This window comes from Clarias gariepinus, chromosome 12 (genome assembly GCF_024256425.1).
Source record: "Clarias gariepinus isolate MV-2021 ecotype Netherlands chromosome 12, CGAR_prim_01v2, whole genome shotgun sequence".
Taxonomy (NCBI): domain Eukaryota; kingdom Metazoa; phylum Chordata; class Actinopteri; order Siluriformes; family Clariidae; genus Clarias; species Clarias gariepinus.
Window position 1 is genome coordinate 5,575,487 of NC_071111.1, and position 16,570 is coordinate 5,592,056.

Genomic DNA, 16,570 nt, shown 5'->3' on the forward strand with positions numbered 1-16,570 from the left:
ACTGGGCAAAGCATTCTTTCCCTGAGTCATTAGTACCTAAATACACGGGCACTGGTTCAACATAGTTGAAGGAGTTTTTAAAGACTGTTTTGCGACATTGATCTGTACGCAATATAGAATTTCCTGCTTTAAGTATGTCATTCTTTTTAAGGTCTTCAATAATGTCAATTATTGCATCACTAGACAGCCCAAGTTCTGACAATCTGTCCTTTAGATTTGATGAGACGTGTGCCTGTATCAGATCATGAATTCCTTGGACTTCCTCTATGATGGTCTGAATTACAGATGAAGGTAAAAGAAGCTTTGCCTGCAGTTTCAAATAGAAGAGTGACAAATTCTTTAAAAAAACATCTTCATCTACACTTTCAAAGACCTCACTTGGCTCAGGCCCCTCAGTCTCATCTTGAGGTGTACTAGGTTGACACACATGTTGTAATGGGTTTGAAAAAACTGCTTCATGTAAAAGCTCAGGTGGACTGTTTTTGTGTGTTCTTGAGATATGAGATGCAAATGTGGATTTTACAGTAAATGTCCTTTCACAACCCTTAAAAGGGCATTTTATTTCTCTGCCCTCATCTATGTGGCCTTTTAAATGTCTAATTAGATCACTCAGAACTGTACATGTGAAATTACAATTCTCAATCTGACAAATCAGTGTTGTGTCTGTTTGCTCAAATCTGAAACCTCTACGTGACTTCTGATAAGCCTTATGGTCTCTATATAGATGAGACTTGAACGCTGAAAATTTTGTAAAAGCATGAGAACAGTCAGGTACTCCACAGGTAAAAGAGCGGTTTGGAACATTACTGTGTACTTTTACGTGTCTAGTAAAACCTACAATGGTATTGCTCTCGTATTGACAGAATTTACAGTGATACATTTCTCATTTAGATTTAGGTTCAAGCTTTATATACAAGTAGTTTATGTGAGACCTTTTTTTGTCTTGTCATTTCGACGGATTCATAGCTTATATCGTTTGAAGCAAAATTGTTTACATTTTGTTTGGTTTTGACTCACGCCTTTTAAAAATACTGGCATTACATGTTCTCAATAAACCAGTATTTCAGTCTATAAGTTGTGTCTGTTTATATGCAATTGTTTTAAAAATATTCTAATATAAATTGGTAACCAAAAGCAGCATTCATCAACACCAGCATGACATTACGTTTTTACCTTTTAGCTCCATGATATTTCGGCTTGCCTGACAAAAAAAAAAAAACTTTTCGAGAAAACTCTTACAGCGATGGTAATATTAATGTATTTTTTTTTTTCAGCAAAGACAACTGAGCACTTCATATAACGTTAATTTTGTCTCACACTCACTTCGATAGCAAAATTTCGATTACGTCGATTAACGTGCCTGCCAAATTACAAATATTCTCTAGAAAGTAAGCCAAATAAAGCTAACAAAGTGCATGCATAAAGCAACATAAACATGACGATAACGATTTACCTTTTAATTTAGACTGCTTTCTGAAATGGCGCGCACCGCGTTTCTCCTCCTCGCCTGAAGCAACAGATAAATAAAGTTAACTACACATCCCTTTACAAAATAGCTAAACATAACATTTTGAGGGAATATCCTGGTAAAACTTATATATATGAATTACTTTATATTAAAAGAAATAATTACTACTTATGGAAGTAAATTTAATTGAACTTGCCAAAAAAAATCGATTGCCGTTTATCTTCAGCTGTTGTCGCTATGCTTCACTCTCTCCTCGGTCCACCAGATTTCGAACCATATTAGCGCGCGCAATACCATAATGCAACAGTACAGTAAATTCTTGTAAAAATATTTAAGATACAGTGAAAGCACCTCCTACCTGTAAATTAATTACAGCTAACAGTGAAATATACAGTTAACACTTGTAAAACCCAGTATAACCCATAATGCATTTCAAATTACAGCAATAAATTGTAAAATGGCAAAACAGTAAGTTTCTGTATAATTTAGCTGTAAAAACTACAGCAATTTGTTACAGTGTACCTTTCCACTTGGTCTCCTGGACACACAATATTTCCACCTTCCTTCTCTGCATCATATCAACCAACTCTCTTCCCTTCCCTGTCATGGTCCCAACATTCAAAGTCCCTACTATCACTCCTAAACTCTTGCCTTTCCTCTTCTCTTTCTGCTTTCGAACACGCCTTCCTCATCTCCTTCTTTCTCCTTCTATTTTCAGTGTTTTCATTTTTTGTTTTTTTCCCTGACACTGCTTTGTAAGAACCTTGGATTATGAGTGACACCGTTTACGAGTGTTCTGCAAGACGAGCAAATATTTGTAATAAATTTTGACTTGAAAAACGAGCAAGTCTTGGTTTACGAATATCTTGTATCATGCATGCGCTTCTTGTTTTGACGCAGAGGCAACGGTTTTTCTCTCTCTCACGCTGCGGAATTGTGCGTAATCGTCTCCCCTGCTGGGTCTGGTATAATCAACATCCGTGGACGCGTTTACTGTTTACTATAACACTGTGACAGTGTGTGTGTAAAACATATTTTATTTTGTGTTGGTAAGCGTGTGTGTACAGCGCGCGTGTACTGTTTCTTATAACACATGTGTGTGCGCGTGAGTAAAGCGAAAGAAAATCTCAATACAGAGGTTAAAAAATCCATTTTCCTTCTCAGCCCATCGCTGTGTGTGCGCGTGCGTAATTTGACGAATAATTAAATTTTTCCATTATTTCTTATTGGAAAATTTAATTTGGTTTACGAGTGTTTTAGAATACGAGCCCGTTTACGGAACGAATTATGCCTGTAATCCGAGGTTCCACTGTACCTAATGTTCCTAAAATACTAAATCACACATCCAGCATTATCCATCAATAGGAGGTGACAGCTGTCAATCAATCACCTCACACCCTTAACAGGACTAAGAGTGTGTGTGGTGTGTTATATGTGTGTTAAAGTTCTTATAGAGGTGGATTCAGTGATTCAGTAAAAAGGTACCACACTGGAATTATAACCTTTAATCTGTCAGATATCAATAAAAGTCTGAGCTTTTAAACATGATAGAGATGAAAAAAGAATAATAGTCTACATATTTATTCTGTCTTAAGGAGAGAGCAGTGAGGTGTAAGTGACATTTGCATGAACAGGACTGAATAGTTTCATTTCTCCCAGAATAGAACAGAAACTTCATCAGATGTTCAACTTCCTTCAGTCAAACTCACTGAAGCACAACACACAGCACTGAATTTACAGCTAATCCCACTCTCTCATTACACTGATCATCCCTATTAACTCCAATAAAAGAACAGACAACGTCCAAAACTCAGCTTTATTTCAGCAAAAACTACAGGAAGAGCAACAGGACAGTGAAGAGAGTAAAGACAGAAATGTCAGCATTGTGTAGAATTGAAACTCTATTGGAGATGATCATAAGCAGCTGTATGTTAAACTCTATTTTGGATCCACTAGTCTTCACACTGACTCTTTCTGAACGTGACTGGATGATTGACATTGTTATGGGAGACCTTACAGCTGAACTCCTCCCCCTTTTCCCAGAGGTCTTTGCTGAGGGTCAGGGTGCTGCTGCGGCTGTAACGGCTGTTCTTCTCTTCTTCTGCGCTGGTCAGAACCCCGTTCTTCACCTCTGAGCTGTCCACTGTCCAGCTCACCAGTGCCCCCTGTGGAGAGTAGCCAGACAGCAGGCAGAGCAGCGTGGCCGATCCCTCAGACAGCTGCAGAGGGGACAGAGGGAGTAGAGACACGGAGGGAGCTGTGGGACACGCTGGAGAGGAGAAACACACACATTATAGATATCATATACACGTTATTTACAGACAATTATAAAATATTTATGCAACTTTGTGGAACTGACTGATCTTACAGAGTAATTAAGTCTAATAAAGTTTGACTTTTATTTAGTATTTTATTATTTAACATCAGTTTCAGTGCAAAGACAAAACACACATGTTCCACACTGTCATTTATCTGAGAAAAATCATTTATCGTCACAAGTGTTATTACTTTATAAACCTTCAGCATATTTAACTGCAGCAAATACGAATATAGCTGATTACAGAAATATTAATTGTTTAACACAAACACACACAGCAGCTTTCATCTGGATTTTACATCAGCACACACTAACTATATTTATTAAATCTTTATTATAGAGTAACTGCAGAGTTATTGCATGTGGAATATATAGCCAGTGTGTAATTATTACATATTTAACATCAATAATTGGAGATTTGTTTAAGAAGATTTATATGGGATCTGTTCTGATACTAAAATTTATTCCTCATCAGAGCAGAATAATACACAATAAACATCAATTATACAGTAATAAATATGAATTATCTCTTTAGCTTAAGTTTAATTGTTCATGATTAGTTATTAACTAAATAAATTTTGATTTAAAAAAAGAAAACACACTTACTGTTGACAATGAGTTTGGAGCCTCCACCAAAAGTCCACCACAATGATACATTCTAATGAAACCACCGTACAAAAACCTAAAAACCTACACACACACACACACACACACACACACACACACACACACACACACACTTTGCATTAGCAGCCCATGCTTCAGTGCTTTGTGAGTGTTTATAGCCCTGTGACTTTAACACTTCATGACTGAGAGCTGCTGCTCAGCAACTTCACCCACAGCAACCATGACTTTGATCAGCGTCCTTATCTGCACACTGGCCCTCTGGACTCAAGGTGAGAGTTTAACATCAACTCACAGCCTTACACACTTCATTTCATACTAATTCTACAGCACTTTACAGCATAGAAACACAATCTATGTTTCTCTTCAGGATCTAGAGGTCAGGTGACTGTGACTCAGACTCCTTCAGTGCAAACTGTCGCTCCAGGAAACACTGTCACCATCAACTGTAGAACCAGCAGCGGTGTGCATAATAATAACCGTCTCGCCTGGTACCTGCAGAAATCTGGAGAAGTTCCTAAACCCCTGATCTATGGTGCTACTACCTTACAGTCAGGGACTCCAGCTCGTTTCAGTGGCAGTGGATCTGGTACTGACTTCACTCTGACCATCAGAGGAGTCCAGACTGAAGATGCAGGAGATTACTACTGTAAGAGTGACCATTATATCAGTAGTAGCTATGTGTTCACACAGTGTTAGAGTGTGGTACAAAAACCTGGGTGAGTGAGAGAGCACAGAGAAGCACTGCTGCACCTGGGAGCGACTGCAGGTGCTGAGGGGGAGGATGTGGTACAGCACAATCACTCACAATACACACAAACAATTGCTGGTTATTCTGATTAACTACTCCATTATTATATTTATTCTGGTGTAAAGCTTTAAAGTATTTATCTTCATTTTCTTTCCTTTTTCAAATCAGTCCGATTATTTCAGGTATGCAGCAAGCATGCTGAGTTTGCCGCAATGTCGCACCGATAAATTTTAATTAATTAATACAATTTTCAAACAAAACGACTGGTTGTTCACAAATACTAATACTCATCAGTAGCCTGGTCAACAACCTGAGCACTACAACAACCACACAGAAAATCTGACCAATGCTCCTGCTTGGTTTATCTTCATTCTCATCTGCTTCTCGCCAATCTTACTTGCTCCTAAAGGATCACTGGCCAATTCTGTCCACTTCAGCAGAAAATTCAAGAAACCTCACCAAGTTCAGCAAAAAGTTGCTTACTTTGCATAAAGTTTACCCAATCACATTGGACGAAAAATACCACAAAAAAAACCCAACAATTCTGGTATCTCAGTGTGATAGCCAGCATCACTTACCCGAACATTCATATCCTGGTTGGTATCACGGAGTGGGTTGATAACGTATTAATTTGAGTCAGATGTTCCTTAGTTCTTTGCACATTTCTCGCAATAGGAGCAAATCGCACACTGGTTCTAACGCATGTTGAAAAGTTAGAGATCAGGTTAGGACTATTGATTTTACTGAAGAAGAGCAAGATTTCAAATTAACTTTGAAAGTCTTAAATCAACACTAAAGATTTTTACTGTGTAATAACAGCTAAGTGAGGGGCTAAAAATACCTGACTATGTAACTTAATAAATTGTTATTGTAATTGGTCTGTCACTGTCACTGTCTGATTGATGTATAGTTAGTTTGTTGTGAGAGAAGAGGAAGCAGAGGATAGGGTTAGGTGGAAGTAGATGATTCGCTGTGGCCACCCCTAAAAGGAATCAGCTGAAAGACAAAGAAGAAGAAGAAGAGTTCTTATATAATCTATGTGTACAAATAACTTTACCTTTTGGTTCAGAATCCTAATGCCTTAGTGCAAGTAAGTCAAATCTAAAACATACCAAAATAGCAAAATGGACGGTCCAGTGTATCCAAGAAAGATCCTCTTCCTAACCGGCAGTAAACAACTGGATCCTTGGTGCATTAGGGTGGATTGGAAGAGAGAAGAAAAGAACACATTAAGATCTTAGATTCAAAAGAAAAAGTTAATATTTTTCTCTGTTGCCCAAGAAACAGATTAACAAAATACTCAAAATCATATGTAATACTAGATATGTTAAAGGGAACCTCAAGAACTTTTTAAGGATCTCTACACAGTAAAAAAAAATTGGACTTTAAATGATCCAAGGTTGAAGGAGTTAACTTTTAAATCACCATGAAAAGATTTAAACTAATGTTATATTGCACTCCATACTTAATAGTGAAGGACTTGTCTCTCTACTGGACGCCTCTTTTCTCACATTCCAATGTTTGATCTAAAAATGTAAGCAAGTTTCATTCTTACTTGCAGTAATCAGAGCTGAAAAATATTAATGTACATATCACACAGAAGCAGGCAGCAACATATACATATAAGTTTTCAACATATTTTTGAATTAGGACCAGATGTGTCAATGTATATACTGTATTATATATGTGAGAATATTTACATGAATGTACATTTTTTTTTGACTGAAGTATTGACATTAATTTACTGAAAGGGAATGAGTCGTTTAAAAGTACAAATACACAATGTTTATGGAAGTTTATATTTTGGAGAGTAAAAGCAGCTGTTAATGTATCATAAGTCTTCTCTGCTCCTGTTAGGCTAACAGTACCAAACACTAATACTTATACTGCAGTTAGGTTTCAAAGTACAGTACACACACACACTGACTCTCTCTCTCGAAACTCTTAATGTGCATGCTCTTAAAGAGCTCGCTTACCCTCCCTGTCCATCTGACTCCTTTACTCTTATAGGTGTAAGTGAATTCCTGCAGCTTCTCAGCAGTGACATGGCAGAGTAATGTTAACAGTACCTGAGACTCGTGTACATAGTAATAAACGAGCTTACTACGAATTAAATACGAATCTTAATACGAATTAAAATAACAATAAAACATCTCATTGTCTCATTACTGTCATTGTCTCTTGAGCTTGCAGGTATTTTTTCTCCCACTGAGACACAATGACATTTCAGAGTCTTCTCCTCTGTCCCTCAGAGACTGCTTTCGTCCTTACCTGTAGCTCACCAACGTGTCTTCTCTACTCTGAATTTACACAGAAACCGTTTACCGGCTGCAGAGTCAGACCACCTCTGTGTGCGCTAAACATTTGAAGGACGCCTGTCTCCCATTGGCTTTTTCATATCACATAACATCTGTGTCTGATACCTGAGCAATAAAAGTAGGCGTATTTTGCATCAGGTCCCGCCTCGAGCTGCTGATCAGCCAATCAGAAACAAGATTTAAATGTTCCCGCCTCCAGCTTCTGATTGGCTGAGATGGTTAACGCGAATAGCTTGTGGAGTTTTCACTAACGTTTTTGGTACAACAATAACACCATAGGTCTCCTCATACAAGCAAAATATCAGCAATAACTAGACAGCACATACATTATCCTTGTGTCAGAATATTCAGGCATGCATCAAGAAAGCTGATGTTTAGATTGCCACAGTGATATTTCAGAACAAATATCATCAAAACAAAAATATATATGTATATTTTATAAGTGTCAGTCTTTTAAATTATCTTGACATTCTTTGTAGGCATAAAGCAGATACGTAAATATAGCCTGGATGTACGTGTGGGGCTTCTGCTGCCTTACCTGTGCCACTTTCTGTGGATAATCTTTTAAAAAGTTATGAAAAATGCTAAACTTGCATCTAGAAGTTGAATGTCAAAGTATTATAAAACTAATAGGATTTAGCACAAAATTACAAATAAAAACAATAGATTTTGAGTATGGACATTAACCTTTATCCACTGAGTTTCAGATTTATGTAATTTTACATAAAGTTGTACGCGATTTACAAAAACTGAAAAAACTCAGTAAAATAATATGGTATTTTTACTAATAAAAATGTGAAAAAAAATTCAGTATTGAAATAATACTTTACAAAACAGTCGACTTAATGATATACATGTCTGTAATTTTACAGAGATTTTTATGTAGTTTTTGAAAAATTTTAAACTACTATAACATTTTAAAGTTATTTTCTGTAAATTAAGGACTTTTTTTTTACAGTGTGCCCTTTCTGCAGAAAGAGTGTCTAATCCAAAGAGTGTTAAATTAGCTCCGACCACATTTTATAGGAGTCCAGTTAAAAATCTGAAAACTTAATCAACACTAAAAATTTTACTGTGTAACAAGTGCATTAAACAGGACTGTCACTGCTGCCAAGGCGAGGGGCAAAAATAGCTGAGCATTTGAATATATAAACTGAGCACGATTTCCCTGAAAGCTTCTTATCGCTAAGTAGTTCTTAAGTTGTACCTTAACCTCTCTCTTAAAATTATGGTGCGATTCCCGAAACGTTCGTACTTAAGTATATCTTAGGTAAGTCACACAGTATATCTTTGGTAAGGTCAGTCTGGACCAACCTTAACTCATTATTAGAGTAGTTTCAGCTAACAATGCTAGTCACCGCCACTAAGCAGCAGTCTTTATAAATCAGCGGTGTATGGAAGCACATTATGGCACGGTATCAAAGTCGTATTAATCATGAAATATACTTTAGGCCTGTTTAAGAATTTTTTTTTTTTAATATTAGAACTAATAGAGTGACTTTTACTTAGCCTGTTTCATAATGTGACTAATGCATTAATAATGGCAATCACATTTAATATTGAACAAGTGGTGAACAATTTGGCAGCGATACAGCGTGTTGTTGTGCTAAACCGAAGATGGGGCCGTCCACGGACCCGTGTGGTTCTGCACAATGGCAATTTTTCCTTTAGGCAAAACTTTAGCCCTTTTTATATTTTCCCTGAGGTCGCTATTTTAAAAAAAAGTTTTCGCCTTCCAAAGCAACAGATTATGGAGCTTCTTGACCTGCTCAGACCTGCACTTGCCAGGCCAACGCGTCGTACTTATGCTCTACATCCTGATGTCCAGCTGCTTGCTGATTTTTATTTAAAATATGGTTTATTGATCATTAGCCATCATCCATGACTGGATTGACTTTTCTTTTAACACGTTTTATTTTATGATGAAATTTGATTTGGTTTGATGAAAAAATTTACCTGGGAGTTTCAAACCTCGGATCCATTCATTTTTCTAAGTGATTGTTATGCTTTATACCCCTATCTCACCTATGCCGTTTGACTCACGGTGAGATGCGGTGTTACAGTAGGCACCGTGAGCTGCCGCGATTGCCCGCCGCCGTTCTGCGAAGTTCTGCACGGTACGCAAGCTTTTGCATGGTAAACATGTTTAATTTTTTTGCATGAAAAGATGGAAACTTAATCACGGCACCAAACCACACTCTGAATCATGATGAACCGCACTTACGGCCACCGCGGGAAACCGCTAGGTGAGATAGGGGTATTAAACCTCTACTTTGTCATCTCATCGTATTCATTCCATAAGTGCGCTATACATCCCCAACCACTGGCATGCTTCACATTGTTTCTGAAGCTGGTGAAAGTGTTCTCAGCTGTTTGTCAATCAACTATGATTGTATACTCGGTTCGTTTCACCGCCACTACAGGTTACATGAAGATATTAGCAACAGTTTGGTGATTTAATTTATATATTTGTCTATCAGGGCATGCTATTGATAAGTTAACCCATGTCGAAATAAACATTATTAGAAAAATTTTGTGCAATGTTTTTTTTTTTTGCATAGAAAGTGCTGTCTTTCTTAATGCTGTCATGGAAAAGGAGTCAAAAATCGATTCCTGAGCAACCAATGTCAGCTAATTCAGTACCTTCACTGTAGACAGCGCCTTGTAATGTCGGACGTAAGAGGCAGCGACTTAAGAAGACTTCTAAGGGACAGATCGCGGAACATTTACATTTACATTTGGGCATTTGGCAGACGCTCTTATCCAGAGCGACTTACATTTTTATCTCATTATACATCTGAGCAGTTGAGGGTTAAGGGCCTTGCTCAAGGGCCCAACAGTGGCAACTTGGTGGTTGTGGGGTTTGAACCTGGGATCTTCCGAACCGTAGTCCAATGCCTTAACCACTGAGCTACCCCCTGACCCCAAGCGGAACACACTTAAGCCCTGTTTACACTGCGATTCAGAACAGTAACTTACAACCTATGAAGTTGTGTGTGCAGGCAGACAGAGTCATTACTTCAGTAACTTGTGTTAGCTGTTTACTTCCCAGGATTTGTAAGGAGTGTTCCAGGTGCTTCATGTCCATTCTCACATCCTCACACAATTACTCAATTATTTAAGTTTTTGTTGTTAAACATAAAGAATATTGAGTTGGAATGAGTGATAATTGTACTTCTTGAAACTGATCAGTATAATTACTCAATTACCAAATATTTTGATTTAAATGTATCAAAAATATTAAGTGCATGTTAAAAATATATTTCAGTTAGTCAAATGCTAATTTCTATTTGTGAAATAAACTTAAATTATAGTGTAAATTTAAGACAAAATTAATAATTGTATTTTTAGGCAATTATTTTGATTTGTTTAACTCAAACAATCATGTATGTGATTTTTAGAGATTTAATTAAGGTAACATAATCTTTTTATTACTGTAACATCCTTGCCAACTCAGTCCGGGAGGGTAAGATCTGGGTCACCGGATTACTGAGCCGCTCCTTTGTCTCCCCCTAGTGTGTCTGTGTGTACATGTCTCCGTGGTTTGTGATAAGCACCAAATTAAGATCACCTGTCCATCCTTACGTGTGTCTCTATTTATAGCCCAGCCAAACTCTCATCACGTTGTCTGTTCACTGACGTGCACCTCTGTCTGTCGTGGTTTTAATGATCTTATGTGTGTATGTGCTTTCCCAGGACTGAGCGGAGTCTGCAGGGAGGGGTCAAGTTCGAGGGTTTATTGCTGCCGCCGTCACGGTCAAGGTCAAGACTGAGTGACTCTCAGTACGCGGAGTTTTCGGCCTCGCCGCTGCTGCTGCCTGGTTTTTTGCTATGTTTTGTTCTTTTCTATTTCCAAACCCGACCCACCTGCAGACCCCCAGCCTTCCATGTTTCTGTTGCTTCGCTTCTTTTTTTCATATAGTGTACTGAGTTAACAATCTCAAAGAAAAGAAGGAATAAAACTTGTCACGAACTAATCCTGCTTTTGCGTCCGCTTCCTTCACCAAAAGTCATGACAATTACTGTGAAATTTAGATTCAAGATTCAAGATTTAAAAAACTTTATTAATCCCAGAGGTAAAAAGGGAGTCTTAGTGTAGTTATGATCATTAAAAGCAATGTGGTTTTAAAGGCGCCCAGGAGAATGGGTCCACAGGTCAAAGTTCAGGTGGAGTGATGTCCTCTGTGTGGCCCTGAGGTGCAGGGAGCAGGTGACACACACAGCACTGAGCAGGTGGCTTGAGGCAGGCAGAGACAGTGAAGTGTGTGTGAAATTCTTATCCCATCTTTCTCTTGTGCAGTGTTTATTATTTTTCTTTTGCTTTCTTTTTTAAAAGTTCTCTTTCCTTAGTGCATTTGTGTAACCACCAACTTATTATTCATTAAAATATATAACACTGCGCTGTTTAGTCAGGTGACTTTAAACATCCTGGAGCATACTTCTTTGCCAAATGACTGATATTCAACATATAGAGAATTCTGTTAGTAATTTCAATGTGCACTTTAGTTCTATGAGACTGGGCGGGGCAGGATTGGTCAGAGTTTGATTAAGAGCGTGTGGGATTATTGCAAACTTGTTCAAGATCTTGTGTCATTAAATGATGGTTGTTGTAACACTGAGCTGTGTTATGTTTTAACAACTTTTTTTTTTTTTTTTACAGAAAATCACTTTACTGGTGGGATAATGAAGAAATGTTCAGTTAAATGTCAGTCTCTGCTCAATTATTTTCTGAGCAATTTACTTTTAATTGTAAAAATTTCTTTTGGTGAATCATGTGTTCAACAAAAAATATAAATATAAAAAAAATATTTCCATAACTTTTGAAAATTTCATCAGAAAAAATAGGAAGTGTGTGTGTGTGCGCGCGCGCGCGCGTGTGTGTGATTGATGTGTTCTCTTTTGTCCACAGTGTGTGTGAATGTGCTGTATCACATCCTCCCCTTCAGCACCTGCAGTCGCTCCCAGCTGCAGCAGTGCTTCTCCGTGCTCTCTCACCCACCCAGGTTTTTGTACCACGCTCTAACACTGTGTGTACATAGGACCACTATGGCAACTGTGACAGTAGTAATCTCCTGCATCTTCAGTCTGGACTCCTCTGATTGTCAGAGTAAAGTCAGTACCAGATCCACTCCCACTGAAACGAGCTGGAGTCCCTGTGTATAAGCTAGAAGCATCATAGATCAGGAGTTTAGGAGCTTCTCCAGATTTCTGCAGGTACCAGGCAAGGTAGTTACCATAATATACACTCCTGCTGGTTCTACAGTTGATGGTGACGGTGTTTCCTGGAGCAACAGTTTGCACTGAAGGAGTCTGAGTCACAGTCACCTGACCTCTGGATCCTGAAGAGAAACATAGATTGTGTTTCTATGCTGTAAAGTGCTGTAGAATTAGTATAAAATGAAGTGTGTGATGCTGTGAGTTGATGTTAAACTCTCACCTTGAGTCCAGAGGGCCAGTGTGCAGATGAAGACGCTGATCAAAGTCATGGTTGCTGTGGGTGAAGTTGCTGAACAGCAGCTCTCAGTCATGAAGTGTTAAAGTCACAGGGCTATAAACACTCACAGAGCACTGAAGCATGGGCTGCTAATGCAAAGTGTGTGTGTGCGTGTGAGTGTGTTCACACAGTGTGATGGAGGTTTTTGGACGGTGGTTTCATTAGAATGTATCACTGTGGTACACATTTGGCGAAGGCTCCAAAATCATCGTCAACAGTAAGTGTGTTTTTTCTTTTAAAACCAAATCCATATGGTGCATTACTATTTGTGGGAATAATTCAACCTAAACCAAACAGGTTATATATGTTTATTACTGTATTGATGTTTATTGTGTATTATTCTGCTCTGATGAGGAATAAATTTCAGTATCAGAACAGATGCCATATAAATGTTTTTAAACATTCAACAAATATACAATAATTTTTGTTAAATGTAATAATTACACACTTGCTACAGTGGTGTGAAAAACTATTTGCCCCCTTCCTGATTTCTTATTCTTTTGCATGTTTGTCACACAAAATGTTTCTGATCATCAAACACATTTAACTATTAGTCAAAGATAACACAAGTAAACACAAAATGCAGTTTTTAAATGATGTTTTTTATTATTTAGGGATAAAAAAAATCCAAACTTACATGGCCCTGTGTGAAAAAGTAATTGCCCCCTGAACCTAATAACTGGTTGGGCCACTCTTAGCAGCAATAACTGCAATCAAGCGTTTGCGATAACTTACAACGAGTCTTTTAAAGCACTCTGGAGGAATTTTGGCCCACTCATCTTTGCAGAATTGTTGTAATTCAGCTTTATTTGAGGGTTTTCTAGCATGAACCGCCTTTTTAAGGTCATGCCACAACATCTCAATAGGATTCGGGTCAGGACTTTGACTAGGCCACTCCAAAGTCTTCATTTTGTTTTTCTCTCCAGCCATTCAGAGGTGCATTTGCTGGTGTGTTTTGGGTCATTGTCCTGCTGCAGCACCCAAGATCGCTTCAGCTTGAGTTGACGAACAGATGGCCGGACATTCTCCTTCAGCATTTTTTGGTAGACAGTAGAATTCATGGTTCCATCTATCACAGCAAGCCTTCCAGGTCCTGAAGCAGCAAAACAACCCCAGACCATCACACTACCACCACCATATTTTACTGTTGGTATGATGCTCTTTTTCTGAAATGCTGTGTTACTTTTACGCCAGATGTAACGGGACACGCACCTTCCAAAAAGTTCAACTTTTGTCTTTTTTTCTCAAAAGTCTTGGCAATCATTGAGATGTTTTTTAGCAAAATTGAGACGAGCCTTAATGTTCTTTTTGTTTAAAAGTGGTTTGCGCCTTGGAAATCTGCCAGGCAGGCCGTTTTTGCCCAGTCTCTTTCTTATGGTGGAGTCGTGAACACTGACCTTAATTAAGGGAAGTGAGGCCTGCAGTTCTTTAGATGTTGTCCTGGGGTCTTTTGTGGCCTCTCAGATGAGTTGTCTCTGCGCTCTTGGGGTAATTTTGGTCGGCCGGCCACGCCTGGGAAGGTTCACCACTGTTGCATGTTTTTTCCATTTGTGGATAATGGCTCTCACTGTGGTTCGCTGGAGAGGCCCAAAAGCTTTAGAAATGGCTTTATAACCTTTACCAGACTGATAGATCTTAATTACTTTTGTTCTCATTTGTTCCTGAATTTCTTTGGATCTTGGCATGATTTCTAGATTTTGAGGTGCTTTTGGTCTACTTCTCTGTGTCAGGTAGCTCCTATTTAAGTGATTTCTTGATTGAAACAGGTGTGGCAGTAATCAGGCTTGGGGGTGACTACAGAAATTGAACTCAGGTGTGATAAACCACAGTTGAGTTATTTTTTAACAAGGGAGGCAATCACTTTTTCAGACAGGGCCATGTAGATTTTGAGTTTTTTTTTCTCCCTTAATACTGAAACCTTCATTTAAAATCTGCATTTTGTGTTCAATTATGTTATCTTTGACTAAAAGTTAATGGTTTTTGATGAGCAGAAACATTTAAGTGTGACAAAAATGCAAAAGAATAAGAAATCAGGAAGGGGGCAAATAGTTTTTCACACCACTGTATATATTCCACATGCAATAACTCTGCAGTTACTCTATAATAAAGATTTAATAAATATAGTTAGTGTGTGCTGATGTAAAATCCAGATGAAAGCTGCTGTGTGTGTTTGTGTTAAACAATGAATATTTCTGTAATCAGCTACATTTGTATTTGCTGCAGTTAAATATGATGAAGGTTTGAACTATAAAATAATAACACTTATGTGAATTTTTTTCCCACATAAATGACAGTGTGTTTTGTCTCTGCACTGAAACTGATAATTAATAAAGTACTCAATAAAACTTAGTCGTGAACTCAAACTTTATTAAACTTAATTACTCTGTAAGATCAGTCAGTTCCACAAGGATACAAACATATTTTTTAATTTTGTGTAAATGACGTATATTTGATGTGTTTATAATGTGTGTGTGTTTCTCCTCTCCAGCGGGTCCCACAGCTCCCTCCGTGTCTCTGCTCCCTCCCCCAGTGAAAAAAAAATACACTTTAGTGTAGTACAAATATATTGAAATCCTCGATAGTACACTGCAAATATACTAACAAAAAATTGTACCATCAGTTAATATATAAAAAGTATACTAACATCATGCTTTTACCAAATTTTGGAATTAAAATTTTAATATACTTAAAAATAATTGTATTATAGTACACTTTTCAAAAATATATTATTGGAAAATATACTTTAAGTGAAAGGTTGGTCTACTTTCCAAAGTATACTTATTTAAACTTGTTTTTCAATGTATTTTTGGTATATTTTTTTTAAAATATGCTCGAAATAATCATTGTACAAATGTACAAAAAGTATACATTAGAAAACAATTTTTAATATTCGGAAGTCTCAGTATATTATCAGTTAAATTTAAATGTACTTATATTTAGTGCACTACTCTCTCGTGCTTTTAGACTCGTTTCTGCACGCTAAATCTCTATCTCGCGCGCGATGTTAAACTCGTTTTTGTGCGCTAAAATTTTTTTTTTCCGGTTCAAGATAATTTATGTTTGCACTCTCTCACTCTTCTGTGCGCTCACAGAATAAAGTGACACTGCAGCAGTGTGATATCTTTGTATCTGTTCCAGCAACCCATAGACTAGTAATCGGCCCCCCACCAGCCAATTAGAGATTGTAGGCGGGCAGATTCGGAAAGTCCGCTCTCTGATTGGCTCCCCAGTCCTCCACTTCTAGTTTGAATTAACGGCTGGAAGCTGCATCATCGCGTGCGTTAGTTCGTATCGTTATTATTTTATTTTCATCGGCATAAGGTAAATTAAACGGTTTTTGTTAGGTTTTTGTCTTAATTTGTAATTAAGTACATACTTTAAACTATAGAATGTATTGTCTAATGTGTTGTTGCTAAATCTTATGTACTTTGCTTGTGGTATAATGGCTCCGTAGCTCTCGGCCTGTTTTCAGTCTCCGTGTAACAGAATCAACTCACCAGGTTTAAACTAATACTGTACCTGTATACTCTAATACTAATGTCTGTCTGTGTCCACACACCAGGTTTAAACTAATACTGTACCTGTATACTCTAATACT

The 16,570-nt window shown here is 37.7% G+C and overlaps 3 gene segments (V, D, J or C); 1 reads left to right on the forward strand and 2 right to left on the reverse strand.

Annotated features, from left to right (window-relative positions):
• Positions 1-3,270: 3,270 nt before the first annotated feature.
• LOC128534716 (immunoglobulin kappa constant-like) lies at positions 3,271-4,634 on the reverse strand. The segment is given in 3 exon segments: positions 3,271-3,737; positions 4,392-4,443; positions 4,626-4,634. Coding segments are annotated over 3 exon segments (378 nt in total).
• On the forward strand, positions 4,633-5,108 carry LOC128534717 (Ig kappa chain V region K29-213-like). The segment is given in 2 exon segments: positions 4,633-4,681; positions 4,780-5,108. Coding segments are annotated over 2 exon segments (378 nt in total).
• Positions 5,109-12,497: 7,389 nt separating this feature from the next.
• Positions 12,498-12,964, reverse strand: LOC128534718 (immunoglobulin kappa variable 6-21-like). The segment is given in 2 exon segments: positions 12,498-12,817; positions 12,916-12,964. Coding segments are annotated over 2 exon segments (369 nt in total).
• Positions 12,965-16,570: the final 3,606 nt, after the last annotated feature.